Consider the following 15430-nt stretch of genomic DNA (forward strand, 5'->3'; position numbering starts at 1 on the left):
GAGTCAATGACCCAGCAGGAGGGTTCAAAGGTCACCCACAGCCAGACCAGAACAAACCTGTTGACTTTAACAGAAGCACCAGCAGTTTGTACTGCAGAGGCGGAACACACACGACCTCCATTACCACTTCCACTTCTGAGTTTTCACACTTGCGTTCGATTTAAAAAATATATATAAATAAAGGAGGCTTTCAAATGTACAGTGATTAAAAGAACCGGAGGCCTCTCACACTTCTCTCACTGGAGCCTCAGCCAGGCAGTCTGACAACAAGGCAGAAACATGTGAGGTTATTAGAGAGTAGTGTTCCTGCATCTGTCCATCTCAGGCTGAAGTCTGGTTAAACTCTGCCTGTAGCCATGTCTGCCATCCATTAGCGCGTGACAGTTATCCTTGAGGGAAACAACATTTAATTCTCTCTCACTGTGAGAACAGTAAGACCGGCACTTGTCTGGAACATACAGGGTGATGACAAAGCAGGTTTGAGCCTGCTTACTGATACCTTGGTCTCCTTTGAATTACTGCTGCGGAGACTGAATTTACTTTTCGAAGGAAAATAGTGTAATTTCCATTCAGACAGATCTAGGTGATGTTGGTGATGGTTTAAGTCACCCTTAGCGGGTCTAACATAGAACCAGTTGGTTCGAGACAGAATTTGAGTTAGTCAGTTCTATCTGGTGTTAGTCAGTTCTAGCTGGCATTGGTCGTAGAACCAGCTGGTCTACGAGACTGAAACCAATGCTGTCATAGTGCAGCGTGGGAATTGCACAGTAGGTTTTATGAGTCACATAAATAGCCTTCTAACTCTCCTTCTCTTTAACCCCCCTTGCTTTCTTCCTCTCTATTCTCCAGCCGTAGAGTATGGATTAGAGATTATTGCAAGATGCCCCATTCCCATGACAGGCCTGTCACTCACCACTATAACCTGATGTAGCCAGAAACAACAACCCTGAACTCAGAAACATGTCGTCATTCGACCACTTGCTTACACAAAACAAATTGCTCTTTTTCAGATGTTTTTCTGTTGTCCCTCAGGGAGAATATAAAGATAGCAGAAAACGAGTGGTTCGCTGTAGGACCTTTTAAGGGTGGCCATGGTCTGAACTGGAGCATTGGTATAAATGAATAAATGGTGTTGCTACGTGAACACTTGACTTTACAGTGACAGGTAACCTCTTTTCTTGCCCAGTTAGCCTACATGTTCTCTCAACTGTTATCACAAGGACAAGTCGAGTCTGTTTTACTTTAATGCGATAGGTTTATTAGATTACAAATTCATGAGATCATACTTAACTATGACCGCTGGTCAATCTATTCATAATCCATTATTCATTTCCTTCAAGTGCTGTTGTTGAAATGTCCACAGGCAACAATCCACATGAACTGTGGAACAGTTTCCCCAGTTTATTGTTGTTGTTTTTTTTTATAACTATATACTTTTTTTCTCTTCTCCACACAGGGACGTGACATGAATTAGGGATGAGCAAGTTGTGATTTGTCAGGAGTTGCAGGACTGAATATCTAGTGTAGCATGCGCTCCTCATTTAAATACATAGATGAAGTGGCATGTGCCCTGTGACATGAATTTCTGATGAGTAAAATGCAAGATAAATGTCAGGAACGCTGATCATCGTTCGTGTGCTACCGTCTATACAGACCCTACATGGACACAAGTCAGTGATAGATGGCCCTCTTTCCCCACCTAGAGGAGAACCTTAAGTGATGCGTGCTTCTTACCGAAGGCGAGCACACGACTAGTCCACACAACTCGGTGTTCCTCGTAGGGATGGGCTTGGTTAATCGAATATCCGGATATCCTAAAGTAAGTTAGTTTTCAAATACTTAGCCTGACCGAGTGGGCAAAACTAGCCTGGCTAACGGAGGTCGTTTCTCAGGCAACTAATGAAACAGGCTCGCTTTGAGAAATCAGAGACCCTGGCTATGTTCAGCAGGCTCGTATCTGCAAAAAGCAGTCCTACCTGACATTTTTGGTGTAGAATGGAGTGAAATACAACATTGTGAACACACTGCCAGTGTAGCCGGTGTGTGGTGAAACTCACTCCTCAAGTATGTAAAAGGCCACCTGCGTCAACAAATCGCCAGCTTTTCGTTGGCATAGTTGGTAGTGGTTGCGCTTGGAAGTCGAGAGGTAGCAGGTTCGACTCCCGGTGGGAGCGAACACTGGCCGGTAAGCCTCTGACGCAGCTTGCAAGCCCACGTCTGTTACACCAGTGAGTAACTCGAGTCAAAAACAATGTAGCCTAGTGCCAGGGGATGCAGTCTCACTCAGAAGTTTTACACAAATCACACCAAAAATCGTACCGCCTGGCTAAATGCAGAATTTCCCATATATTTTGAAAGCTGTCCTCCTCGATCTTTTTGGTGTATAATTAACCAACATGTAAAATTATTTAGTTTGTGACATGGACATTTAGACTATGCAGTCTACCGGGCAAGTCGTTCTCACTCAAATTAGACTCAACCAATGAAAAGTTAGGATGATTCTAAGGTCCCATGACTGATAGGGGTCCCCCCAAAAATTAAAACTAATAGAAATGATAAACTTTGTTTTTTTTTCATGGGCCCCAAAATTCCTGGTGGCACCCCTGATCCTGGATTTTGCAATCAGAATTTTTTCGCCACAATTTTTTGGGATCTGAAACATTATGTCACTGATTTGCTTCCATAAAAATATTTTAGATTTATTTTGGAAAAACGTTTCAAAAGGTATAAACATTATTTTCAAAACGTACAAAAATTATTTTCCAAAAGTAAAAAAAAAAAGATAAAAAAAATATATGTTCCAAAGGGTTAAAAACATATTTTCGAAAAAACGTTTTTACAAAACTATAAAACGTTTTCTGTGCGTTGAGTGTGTGAAAAGTTTCGAAAGGTTTCAAAAATAAATCTGAATGGGATCTGAATTTCACAATTTTTACATAGATTTTTACAATTTCACAATTTGTTTCTTTCATTTGGAAAGGTTTTTATGATGTTAAGTTTTTTAGTACATCACTGAAACTTGTTAGAGACAAGAAACCCCTTTTAATTATAATTTTTTTGGAAAATTACAAAGCCTTAGTGTACTAGGCTTGCCTTTTTGTGTTTTGTAAAAAATAAAAACTCTTCGGCTATCTTCGCAGAGCCCTCGTCAGTTGCTTTTCCTTTTTCGGATGAATTCGACAAGTTCCGGCATTATTTCTCGGTAACGGTCGGTGTGTTCAAATCCTTCGGTCGGAGCTACTTCAGGCCTGGGTACTGAACAAGCTAAGAAAGGAACTGAAGAGAGAGGGAAACAAATAACAGAGGACGTGAGAAGGAGCCTGACAACGGAATGACGGTGCTGCAGGAACCTGTTCAGGTGAAAAAGTGGTTTATTATTTCAAGCCGACCGATGTCATTTGCAGGAAAAGCGCCATGTATTCATGCCTACATTTTGTTCTCCCCGGTCGGTCTCCTAGACTACTCTTACGCCGAGGTCTGAAAACAAACGCCTGGGCCTTGTGTAGCATTGGCTAGCTGGCTACAGCAGTATACATTGTATTTAGCTCCACAAACTAGCTCTACATACCTAGTCTAACCAAAAATTTAAAAAAATAGGTGTATGATTCTCATTTCCAGATTATAGAACAGCAGTGTATTCATCGCGAATATGAATTGTAGCCAGAAACATAACTGTCAATTTAATTATATAGTTGGTTTATATGGTGTTTTCCTTCTGAATAAGAATGTTTTTGTGTAGGTGCTATCAAGGGTTTCTTGGCTAACAGCTAGCTTACAGACTGTATGCGCTTGCTAAAGTTAGGGGCAGCCGATACAATTAGCTAGCTAACGCAAGTCAATTAGCCAGGTCTTTGATTGATCTGCTATTCTTTTGTAAACGTACCAAATGTAGCTGGTAGGCCCGTTGATGAACTTGATTTCCTACTGTAGCTAACGTATTTCTTGCAGCTTCCTGCTAGCTATGCGTTTGCTAGTTAGTCAGTTTACTGGTAGTAATATTAAGGTTAGTGGACTACTACTATTAGACTGCTACGTCAACTGGCTAACTGTCATATTCCTTTCGTCAAATTTGAAATAGCTAGCTCTAGCTGTGTCATGTTGTTTAGCAAGTTAGATAGCTAATAGATAACCAGCTAGCTAATTGGTTAATATGAAGTTATGGATGTATTCGCCCACGTAATGGCTTGCCTTGTTAGCTAGCTGATAATATTTGGCTACTATCAAATGCATTAATATTGTAATGATTAAATATTGCTTAAGAAGCGCTACGTGGTGGTCGCCACATTCACAATATCTAACGTTAACGACCTAGTGTAACGGTAGCTAAGATGGAGACTATCCTTCATTTTAACTTGGGTTATGGCCGGTATGTTAATCTTTTCAATGTATGTTTGGAATCACGCTAACTCGTAAATCATCTTCTCAATTTAGTTCAACAGCTATAGAAAGCTTTCAAAGAAGGGCTTGTATGTATGTTATATATGTTCCCTCTTTCACTTCCCTGCGTGTAGGCTGCTGTGTGGCAAGCACTAAACCACTATGCCTATCGCGACGCAGCGTTCCTGGCAGAGCGGTTGTACGCTGAAGGTAATGACATAACACACTTCACATAGGCCTATGCATCCCTCCCTGTTCGTCCATCCATCGCTAGTCATCTTTAAACGACTTCGATCCTTGAAAAAGCAGGCCTGTATGTTAAACATAACACAGAACAGCGCATCACCACAATCCCGTATCTGTCCGGTAGATTATCTCTCTGCTTGTCTGTCGGTGTCACACCGTGGGTATGTCTTCGTCTGTACATGTGTGTGTGTTTTTCTGGATGTCCGGCTGTCTATTCATCAGTGTGTGTCAGTTTGTGCGTACGTGAGAGGCCACAATAAAGAAACGAGTCTGATGCTCCGCCATGCTCTGCTGTGTCATGTCTCCCTAGTTCATTCGGAGGAGGCTCTGTTCCTGCTGGCCACCTGCTACTACCGCTCTGGGAAGGCCTACAAGGCCTACCGCCTCCTTAAAGGCCACAGCTGCACCACGCCACAATGCAAATACCTGTTAGCTAAGTGCTGTGTGGATCTCAGCAAGTAAGCAGAGAGACTGTGGATGTCAGGGTGGGAATCTGGGGGGGGACGGGGGGGGGGACGGGGTGGGAATCTGGGGGGGGACGGGGTGGGAATCTGGGGGGGGACGGGGTGGGAATCTGGGGGGGACGGGGTGGGAACCTGGGGGGGACGGGGTGGGAATCTGGGGGGGGACGGGGTGGGAACCTGGGGGGGGGACCGGGTGGGAATCTGGGGGGGGACGGGGTGGGAATCTGGGGGGGGGGGGACGGGGTGGCTGCTAATAATGGGAACAGACACTAGTGGTTGGCATGCTATGAATCAGTATAGGGCATGCATGCATGCGTGTGTGACTGTGCGTGCGTGTGCACAGGCTAGCGGAGGGGGAGCAGATCCTCACAGGGGGAGTCCTGAACAAACAGAAGAGCCAGGAAGACCTCGTCACAGAGTTCGGAGACTCGGCCTGTTTCACCCTGTCTCTGCTCGGACAGATTTACTGGTAAGGTCTCACTGGGTTACACTGGCACGTGTCTCTACTAACTGGTTTACACTGGGAGAGTTATGTACTGGGGTGGTCTCGTTCACTGTTTCAAATGGAATCTGTATAGCCCTTTTTACAAGCAATGTCACAGAGGGCTTCACATATGCCCATAAAACTGCATCTCAATCGACTTAAGTTTCCTTGAAGGGTGTTGCATGAACTGTTATGTAATTGTAATATACACGTGGAGGTCAACATCACATTGTTCCAGTGGAATGTTGGTGGGTTCTAAGCACTGCTACTGGGTGTGTCATCAAGCTGATAGGACTGAACCTAGGGGCTCCCTTAATGCATGGCCCCTCGGACTGAACCTAGGGGCTCCCTTAATGCATGGCCCCTCGGACTGAACCTAGGGGCTCCCTTAATGCATGGCCCCTCGGACTGAACCTAGGGGCTCCCTAATGCATGGCCCCTCGAATCCATTGATCTGCCATGAGGATGGACAGGTAATGGCTTTGTAGAGAAGCTTTTGGCTATAACCATTCGATCACAGGAGAGGAAGGAAGACTGTGTTATACAGACATACATTACTGTCATCTGTTCCTTACTATACTGAGTCAGTCACTGCATACATTAGTCAGTTGAAACAGGATCTGAGTCTGATGGGCTTAGTCTGGCTGCAGAAGCATCCTGTGCTCTTAGATTGAAGTCCAGACAGACCAGCTAGCTAATGCACTTCTGTGTGCAGCTATAATGTGCCTAATCAAGGCCTTGTGACCTGGAGAAGGCTGTGTGTGTGTGTGTGTGTGTGTGTGTGTGTACCAGGGGAATGCTGGGGTCAGGATGTAAACAGAAGGACTGATCCTCCAGGCAGATCTCCCGAGCAGGATTAGAAAACACCCCACTTCTTAGAATTCCAAAAATATGCCACCTAAGGATGGATCCATTGTCAGTAGTCCTTAACCCCGTCTGTCTATTGAACTCAACTCATCTTTTACATCTGAAGATTCTAAACTGCAGCCGAGCTACGCCCAGCTGGACAGTCGGAATGGTTACCATAGTAACGTGTAGTTGTATGTTTGTCCTCATGTCCGTTGTCTCTTCCCGTACAGCAAAACTGATCGCCTTGCCCGGGGCTCAGAGTGCTACCAGAGGAGCCTAAGCCTCAATCCCTTCCTCTGGTCCCCCTTCGAGTCCCTCTGTCAGATAGGTGAGTCTGCCGTCCGCACACACACACACTCACTCACTCACTCACTCACTCACTCACTCACTCACTCACTCACACACACACACTGCAGAGACATTGACAGGTGATTCAGTCAACTGCCAGTTACTCCATTCTGCTAAAGAATGTTGTCAAAGGTTGATGTGAACAGGTTCCGTGTGTTTGGTTTCCAGGTGAGCGTCCAGACCCAGAGCAGATCTTCAGACTGACTTCTCTCCAGAACTTCTGTGGAGGGAGTGGACCTCTTCCCCAGCCCCCTATAAGCCCCGCCCACACGCCATGCCACAACATGCCGCATCGCCCAGTGGACACAGTCCTGATGGAGACGCCGCAGGACACCCTGGTACACACACACACACAAACGCATAGTACACCCTGCTACCCACACACACAATGACACACAAACACAGATGTAGAACACCCTGGCACACACAGACATACAATGTTGCAAAACAATCTGAACTGTCTGTTTGCAGAGCAAGGCGTTAACCTTCTCTCTCTCCATCCATTTCTCTCTCTGTAGGAGCTGAACCGACTGAATCTGGAGTCGTCTAACTCTAAGTACTCGTCCATGACGTCTGACTCCACAATGTCCTACATAGACTCGTCTGTCATCTCCCCGGACGCGGGCCCTCTGGGTCCGGCTGGCTCCATGCTCTCCAAGCAAACTCAGAACAAGCCCAGGAGTGGACGCTCTCTACTGGGGGGCCCCGCAGCACTCAGCCCACTCACACCCAGGTACACAGCTGTATACCACACACACACACACACACACACACACACACACACACATGCTCTTGATCCTCTGGGTGACTGAGCTGAGCTAGATATCCGAGTGTGAAGCTCTCCTATTTGTGTTTCCAGTTTTGGGATCTTGCCCCTGGAACCCAGCCCGGGAGACCCCTCGTACCTTCAGAACTACAGTCATAGTGGCTCAGGGATGGAACCACCTCCACCTGGAGCGCCACAGAAGAAGGTACACACGCACACACCCACACAGGAAAGACACCAATAATTAAATTAAATTAAATATAATGTTCTCCCCTCCCGTTCTCTCCCTCCCTCCTTGTCCATCTTTCCCTCCCTCACTTCCCTCCTCTCCTCTCCTCTCTCCCTCCCCTCCTCTCTCCTCTCTCCCTCCCCTTCTCTCTCCTCTCTCCCTCCCCTCCTCTCTCCTCTCTCCCTCCCCTTCTCTCTCCCTCCCCTTCTCTCTCCTCTCTCCCTCCCCTTCTCTCTCCTCTCTCCCTCCCCTTCTCTCTCCTCTCTCCCTCCCCTTCTCTCTCCTCCCTCCCTCCACTTCTCTCTCCTCTCTCCCTCCCCTTCTCTCTCCTCCCTCCCTCCCATTCTCTCTCCCTCCCCTTCTCTCTCCTCTCTCCCTCCCCTTCTCTCTCCTCTCTCCTTCCCCTTTTCTCTCCTCTCTCCCTCCCCTTATCTCTCCCTCCCCTCCCCTTCTCTCTCTTCTCTCCCTCCCCTCCTCTCTCCTCTCTCCCTCCCCTTCTCTCTCCTCTCTCCAGTCTGTGGCTCGTATCTCCCAAGCAGGGACCAAGTCTGTGTTCTCCCAGAGTGGTAACAGCAGAGAAGTGCTCCCTATCCCCTTCAACCAAACCCAGAGCACTGCCCCTCAGACCAGGTCTGTCTGCTCAGCTTTCCACCTGCTTGGCCAGGGTTTTTGCCTGTCTTCCTGTCCAGTTGTCTGCCTGTCTCTACCTGGTTCTTCTTTAGCGTCAGTCTCTCTCTCCTTGTCTGTGTGCAGTACGACACCTCAAGTGCTGAGCCCCACCATCGCTGCCCCCCCCAACGTGCAGCCCAGGCGGAGCTCACGGCTCTTCACCAGTGCCAGTTCCACTGCCAAGGTACCGCCCACCCCCGCCACTACAATACATCTGTTCTCAGAGGGAGGTCAGATGGCTGAGCGGTGAGGGAGTCGGGCTAGTAATCAGAAAGTTGCTGGATCGATTCCCCGCCGTGCCTAATGACATTGTGTCCTTGGGCAAGGCACTTCACCCTACTTGCCTCGGGGGGAATGTCCCTGTACTTACTGTAAGTCGTTCTGGATAAGAGCATCTGCTAAATGACTATATGTAAATGTTCTCTGAGCAGGCTCGTCTACCTGACTGCATATAATAAGTGCTTGTTTTTGTTCTTCTTCCGATTGTCATTTGGATCTACCTGAAATCCTCCCAACCCTGTTGGTATCAAACAATCATAAACCCAAATGTCGATCCTTTCCAAAAGCCAGTCATGAGAAGAACAAGAGCAGGGGGTGGGGTTTAGATCTGTGTGGTCGCCTGCAGAGCAAGAGCTCTCTGAAAGTCACTTTAGATGAAAGTATCTGCTGGCTGTCTGCGAGTGCCCCCCCCTACCTGTTCCTGTGTCTGTAACCCTCTTGGCTGTCTGGCTCTAGGAGTAGGGAGTCCTCAGCACTCACTCTGATGACCTGTCGCCCTCCATAGGAGAACAGCAAGAAGCTGAAGATGAAGTTCCCCACTAAGATCCCCAACAGGAAGACCAAGTCGAAGACGGGCAAGGCCGGCATCACGCCCTCCAACCTCAACGAGAGCATCGAGATTCTCAAGCTTGACTTATCAATGACGGATGGCAAAGGCAGCCTGGGGTCGCCCCAGTTCCAGGCTTTCAGCCTGCAAAAGGCTGCTGCAGGTACCGTGACCCCACCGACCGTCTTCATGTACCCCACACGCCTCCCTCCATGGACCCCTGGAGCTGGAACCAAGCTGCCTGAACCTAGGACACCCTTTCCCAGAATGAAATGATTCAATGATGTCCATATAAAAGTGTCGTTTTGTGTTGCTGACCTTGTGTGTGTTTTGTCTGCTGTCCCAGACGGCCTGATGACTCTGATGCGGGATATAGGCCGTGGCTACTTGGCCCTGTGTGCTTACAACTGCAAGGAGGCCATTAGCATCCTGAGCCAGCTGCCCTCACACCATTACAACACTGGCTGGGTACTGGGCCAGATCGGCAGGGCCCACTTTGAACTGGCAGAGTACATGCAGGTAAGACTGTTACACACACACACACAAAGGAGAAAGGGAGACTACAGCCTACAGGTATCATCACCAGTGAGACCAGTAAGGAGAAGCCCGAGTATCACCAGTGAGACCAGTAAGGAGCAGACAGGGTATCACCAGTGAGACCAGTAAGCCTCACATGCTGAAGTTCCTTCTGGCCCTGTGCTCCCTCTCCAGGCGGAGCGGATCTTCTCGGAGGTGCGTCGCATCGAGAGCTACCGTGTGGAGGGTATGGAGATCTACTCCACCACGCTGTGGCACCTGCAGAAGGACGTGGCACTCTCTGCCCTCTCCAAAGACCTCACGGATATGGACAAGAACTCACCTGAGGTAACTCACCACACACATGCACACACACACACACCGTCCTGAGGTAACTCAACCACACACACACATACACACCGTCAGCTAACATCTCACCTGAGGTAACTCAACACACACACATACTCACCTGAGGTAACTCACCACACACACACACCGTCCTGAGGTAACTCGCCACACACATCTCACCTGAGGTAACTCACCACACACACACATACACACCGTCAGCTAACAGCAACCTCAAGATCCACTGTTGTATTGGATAAGACCCGACACATTTGACTCGGTTTCACTGGTTTTCTGTTGTCTGACTCCTGTCTCCTTTTATCAATTTGCCTTCCTCGTTTTCCCATCCTTCCACTTCTTGATGATCTCTTCTCTCCCCCCCCCCCCCCCCCCCCAGGCGTGGTGCGTTGCAGGGAACTGTTTCAGCCTGCAGAGGGAGCATGACATTGCCATAAAGTTTTTCCAGCGTGCCATCCAGGTGGACCCTGGTTTCGCCTACGCCTACACCCTGCTGGGGCACGAGTTTGTCCTGACGGAGGAGCTGGAGAAGGCCCTGGCGTGTTTCAGGAACGCCATCCGCGTCAACACCCGCCACTACAACGCCTGGTACGACCTCACACACATTACCCTGCTTGCGCGTCTATCTACCTTAGAAGGTAAAACCAAAAGCTGTCAACAAACTAGGGTCTCTACAACACCTGGGATGAACAATAAAGGTACGTTATTCAGACTTCTTGGGCTACAAAACGACATTGTCATGTGTTCAGGATCTGTCTTTTGTCTCTGTCTTACAGGTATGGGCTGGGAATGATCTACTACAAACAGGAGAAGTTCAATCTAGCAGAGATCCACTTCAAGAAGGCTCTGAGCATCAACCCTCAGAGCTCTGTGCTGCTCTGTCACATCGGAGTGGTAAGTTACTGTCACCGCTAGCGTTAGTTACTGTTACTGTGGCGTTGGCCGTTAGTGCTAAACCTAGCTAGCTTTCAGCCTTCTCCGTAGTAGTTCAACATTAGCCTTTCCCAGTTGGTTTTAGTTGGGAAGTCCTGGAGTTAGCATTAGCTTAGCTTTCGCATTTACTGGTCCTGGAATTTTTGCATTAGTTCTAACTAAAGCTGATGACTATCTGATGACCCTCGTGACCCTAAACTTTTTGTGTGCATTTCAGGTGCAGCATGCGCTGAAGAAGTCGGATCATGCCTTGGAGACCCTGAACAGGGCCATCAACATAGATCCGAAGAATCCTCTATGCAAGTTCCACAGGGCCTCCATCCTCTTTGCAAACGAGAAGTACAAGGTAACCATGCCAACGTCGTCTGCTGTGAACAAGGCACCTCATGCCTCCAATACCTAATGGAAGGTTGGCCTCTAGATGGTATCTGACATTTCATTGGTTGTGGCTTATCTGTGAGCGATTCCATTGGATGACTTTCCCCTCATTTTTTCCTCCTACCAGGCTGCTCTTCAAGAGCTTGAGGAACTTAAACAGATCGTGCCCAAAGAGTCCCTTGTTTACTTTCTAATAGGAAAGGTAAGAGGCCTTGCCAGAACCTGTTTACACAACAAGCTGGATCATCCTTGTTATGGATGGCTGGGAATTGGTATGGGTAAATGAGTATCAAAGATGAGATGCGTTGTCTGTCTGTGTGTTTTCCAACATGCATTGTCCCACCCAGGTGTATAAGAAGCTGGGCCAGACCCACCTGGCTCTCATGAACTTCTCCTGGGCTATGGACCTCGACCCCAAAGGAGCCAACAACCAGATCAAAGAAGCCATTGACAAGAGATACCTGCCTGATGACGAAGAGCCTGTGACTGAAGATTACCCTTACGACTCAGGTACCTTACAGCCTTACGCCTTTGTTTTGGTTGTCGGGTCGTTGGGCTTCTATGCTTGTGTTGTCCTGGTAACCTTTAACCTCTGACCCGCTGTTGCTCCCCTGCAGCGGAAGTGGAGGAGTCCCAGGAAAGCAGCATGACTGATGCTGACGACACACAGCTGCACACAGCTGAGAGCGACGAGGTCCTGTAGCCCCTCCCCCCCAGCCCCCTGGACTGTAACCATGCCAACCTGGAGCCACATGACTCCGCTATTTAGAAAAAGAGGAAGAAGAAGAAAAAGGAAAACGAACTGCTGCTAATTCAGTACCTCTGAATCTCTGTTTCGTCATCATCCGCTATCTCCTGGTCCCCCCCCCCCCTTCCCTCGTCCTCTTCTACTCCCCAAGACCCAAACTTGCCCCATCATGCCTTAGCCCTCATTGGCCTATCACCATCTAACCCCACTCCTGAAGCCTTATCAGGCTGATTTTGTTATTGGTTTAGTCCTCTTCCCTCTTGTTTCTAAGTGCTGATTGGCCCATCATTGGCAGACATCACTTTGACTTCTCTGCCCCTGAAGATAAATAAAAGAGAATCCTTGATGGAAGTCCCTGTCTTAAATGTTTAGTTTTTTATGTTCTTTTTATCATCATAACTCTGAATAAACACTTGTGGAATAGCCTGTAGCTCTGGTTTCTCTCTACTGATTGGTCAGTTAGTGTGCAGGCAGCTCTACTGATTGGTCAGTTAGTGTGCAGGCAGCTCTCCTGATTGGTCAGTGTTAGTGTGCAGGGAGCAGAAGATGAGTTAGCTCTGCCCATCATAGCAACGGGCTGGCTAACCTCAACCGATCAAAACCATTGGCTAGCTGGTTGTGGCCTATCGAAGCTTTTGGCTTGTCTGATGTCACACAGGCAGACTGGTGATGTTAGAAGTTGACTGTTGTTGTTGGAGAGGAATTAAGTGTTCTTTAACCACTTATTTGAAGAAGTGCCTCTTCCTGACTGAGAATCCAGTGATCCATAGGCGAGTTAGTGTGTATGTGTGATGTGTGTCTGGGACCAAAGGGGATGCATGGGGACCTCCTAAGGCAAACCAAGACTTTAGGCGACGCCTGAAAAGCCAAACTAAAAAGATCAGACTTCTTTTTATTTATTTATACTAAATATTCCTGAGACATTTACTTGACTGATACTCGATTCATAGCTCAAGTCTGTCCAAGGACTTCAATCAGCGATGACATTTAGCTGACTGGTCCAGTTTCAAGACGACAAATCTGCGCCTCCATTCCACAAGACCCTTCTTACCCAGGCGTGAACCGTTAACAGGTTCTTTAGTGGTTTCAAGAACTTTCTGACAATAATAGCGTTCAGACTTTGTGTTGCTTACATCAGAAAGCCCCCCAAGTATGTCTCAGCAACCTTGAACTGGCCGCCTTGTGTTTGTGCTGAGTGTGTGTGTGTGTGTTACATGTGTGCTTTATGTGCTTGAGTCTGACCTACAAGAGAGAAAGGCCAACTTGATGAAATAACACGTTACGACAAGCTGCCCCATATCAAGGAATGGAGATGCCTATTGTCAACTTTTGGTGCTTTTTTCTAAGGTATATGGTGAATATTAAATCTGTAAACTTTAACCTCTGCACAGAGAGGTTGGAGTATTATCATTTCACATTACATAACGTGTCTTGATTATAAAAAAGAATCTACTGTCCTAGACAGAATGACTATTCATGTGTAATTCATTTTAAAGTATGGAAACTAGAATAAACTAATTTCAACAATCTTTTCCTGACTTGCGTCTGGGTTCCTCAGAAGGGTTTGCAACTAAGGGTTACTTAAAAGTATCTAGACAAGTGGAGACTGAATGAGGGATTTCTGTTACATTTTCAAGCTGGAACCTGAACCATCAACGCTGGGTATTGGATTCACAGTAGTCCAGGGGTTGAAAGAAAAATTGGAGACATCAGTTACTCCAAAACATGTGGCCAGACTGAGTTTACTGATGTGTATAACTCACTAGACTACTCGACTGGACTAATACTGGACTACAGTTGATTTAACAGTTCGTTAGAAGCTGATGCACCCAAATATCAGTGTCTGCCACAGTGTAAAAGAGTTTCACACAATCTGAAATCTGAAATGCTTTAACATGAAAACTGGCACGTATACTTTCAATGTTTCAGGCTAAGAATACTGTTTAATTCCTTCAATAATATCTTTCCTTATCAATAATGGTCATATTTTATATGTGAACCCATAATCTTGTGTAGCATGACAGCACAAAATGTTGAGGAATGTCTAAAGGTAAGTAATTCACACAGATTCAAGCGAACCACAGAAGCTCCAACATGAAATGATAAAGCCTCGATATTGTGCGATAATATATTTGAACAGGTAATATCCCCCCATAATGTTGTTTACCACTCAGTATTAGACAACAGTAGTTGAACAGCTATCGTCAAAGTAAATATGGTTTGCAAACGTTTAGCTCCAAGTAGCGGAGAACCTTAAGGCTTTGTTTGACTAACTGTGATTGAGGTGCACAACCATTAACCTCGACTACAGTGATGTTCAATTAAAATGTTTTCGTGCTTGAACATTTTGAGAATATCTGATAAACTTCAGTATTATTTACTTTCAATGGAGGGCTCATCTGTACTGAGTGGCAGGTACATCAGCAAATCACCGTGCTTGTTTTACAAAACTGTGCAATCACAGACGTGCACAGGCGGGCATTTCCGGTTCAAGACTGGTCGACTTGTGCAGGTGAGCGAAGGCGAGTTTTCTACTCTCTTACATAAAACTGAGTTTATTGCAGGTAAATATTGAAAACTGGTGATGTCGACAGAGACTATGAATAGAAATAGTTACAAAGTAGTTTATCTTGCAAAATTTATATTTTTTGTGCGACTCAAATTAAAATTAAAAGGTAAAACTGTCTCGGGATTTCAGTCAACAGGCCAATGTGTCGGTCAGCTGCTGCTAGCTTGCTAGCTTACTAGAGATATTGCTAGCTAGCAAGCTATGTCAGTAACAAGATAGCTAACTTACCGATGCTGTCTAGAAAGCTTGCTAACTATAGCAAACAACTTTGTAGTCATTTTACAAAATATAGAAGAATCTATAACTAATATTTAAGTGTTCATATTTTAGTTATTTATATATTACCGGGAACACTAGATTGAAGAATATTTTGTTTAAAATATTTACGTTGATAAGCCAGCTAACTAGCACTAAATGATACAGCACTGAGTTCAGTGATTGTCGCCGTCCGTTCTCCCCAGTCTCAGCGGTCACATTCAGGACATGGAACTTTGATACCAGCTACATCCCATCAATGTGGCATTATAACAGCACTGTACTGTTTGTTATAAGCTATACATTTCATATGAACTGTCTCATAATTTTTTTCATAAACAATTATTCTGACGAATGTATCAAAGTTACGTGTACTGTAGCTAACTCAATGTTCTTTTGTTCGGTTTTAG

The 15430-nt window shown here is 46.4% G+C and overlaps 1 protein-coding gene across 1 annotated transcript; it reads left to right on the forward strand.

Moving 5' to 3' along the window:
* Positions 1 to 3183: 3183 nt before the first annotated feature.
* On the forward strand, positions 3184 to 12626 carry cdc27 (cell division cycle 27). The gene is made up of 19 exons (XM_047038737.1): positions 3184 to 3358; positions 4512 to 4587; positions 4934 to 5081; positions 5431 to 5556; positions 6651 to 6748; positions 6937 to 7106; positions 7287 to 7501; positions 7628 to 7739; positions 8278 to 8393; positions 8517 to 8616; positions 9217 to 9421; positions 9605 to 9777; positions 9970 to 10122; positions 10517 to 10725; positions 10914 to 11031; positions 11288 to 11416; positions 11576 to 11650; positions 11796 to 11958; positions 12066 to 12626. Exons 1-19 carry the CDS (start codon positions 3332 to 3334, stop codon positions 12149 to 12151), a joined length of 2499 nt encoding a protein of 832 aa, XP_046894693.1. The 5' UTR covers positions 3184 to 3331; the 3' UTR covers positions 12152 to 12626.
* The last annotated feature ends 2804 nt before the right edge of the window (positions 12627 to 15430 follow it).

The sequence above is a fragment of the Hypomesus transpacificus genome, chromosome 17, assembly GCF_021917145.1.
Source record: "Hypomesus transpacificus isolate Combined female chromosome 17, fHypTra1, whole genome shotgun sequence".
Taxonomy (NCBI): domain Eukaryota; kingdom Metazoa; phylum Chordata; class Actinopteri; order Osmeriformes; family Osmeridae; genus Hypomesus; species Hypomesus transpacificus.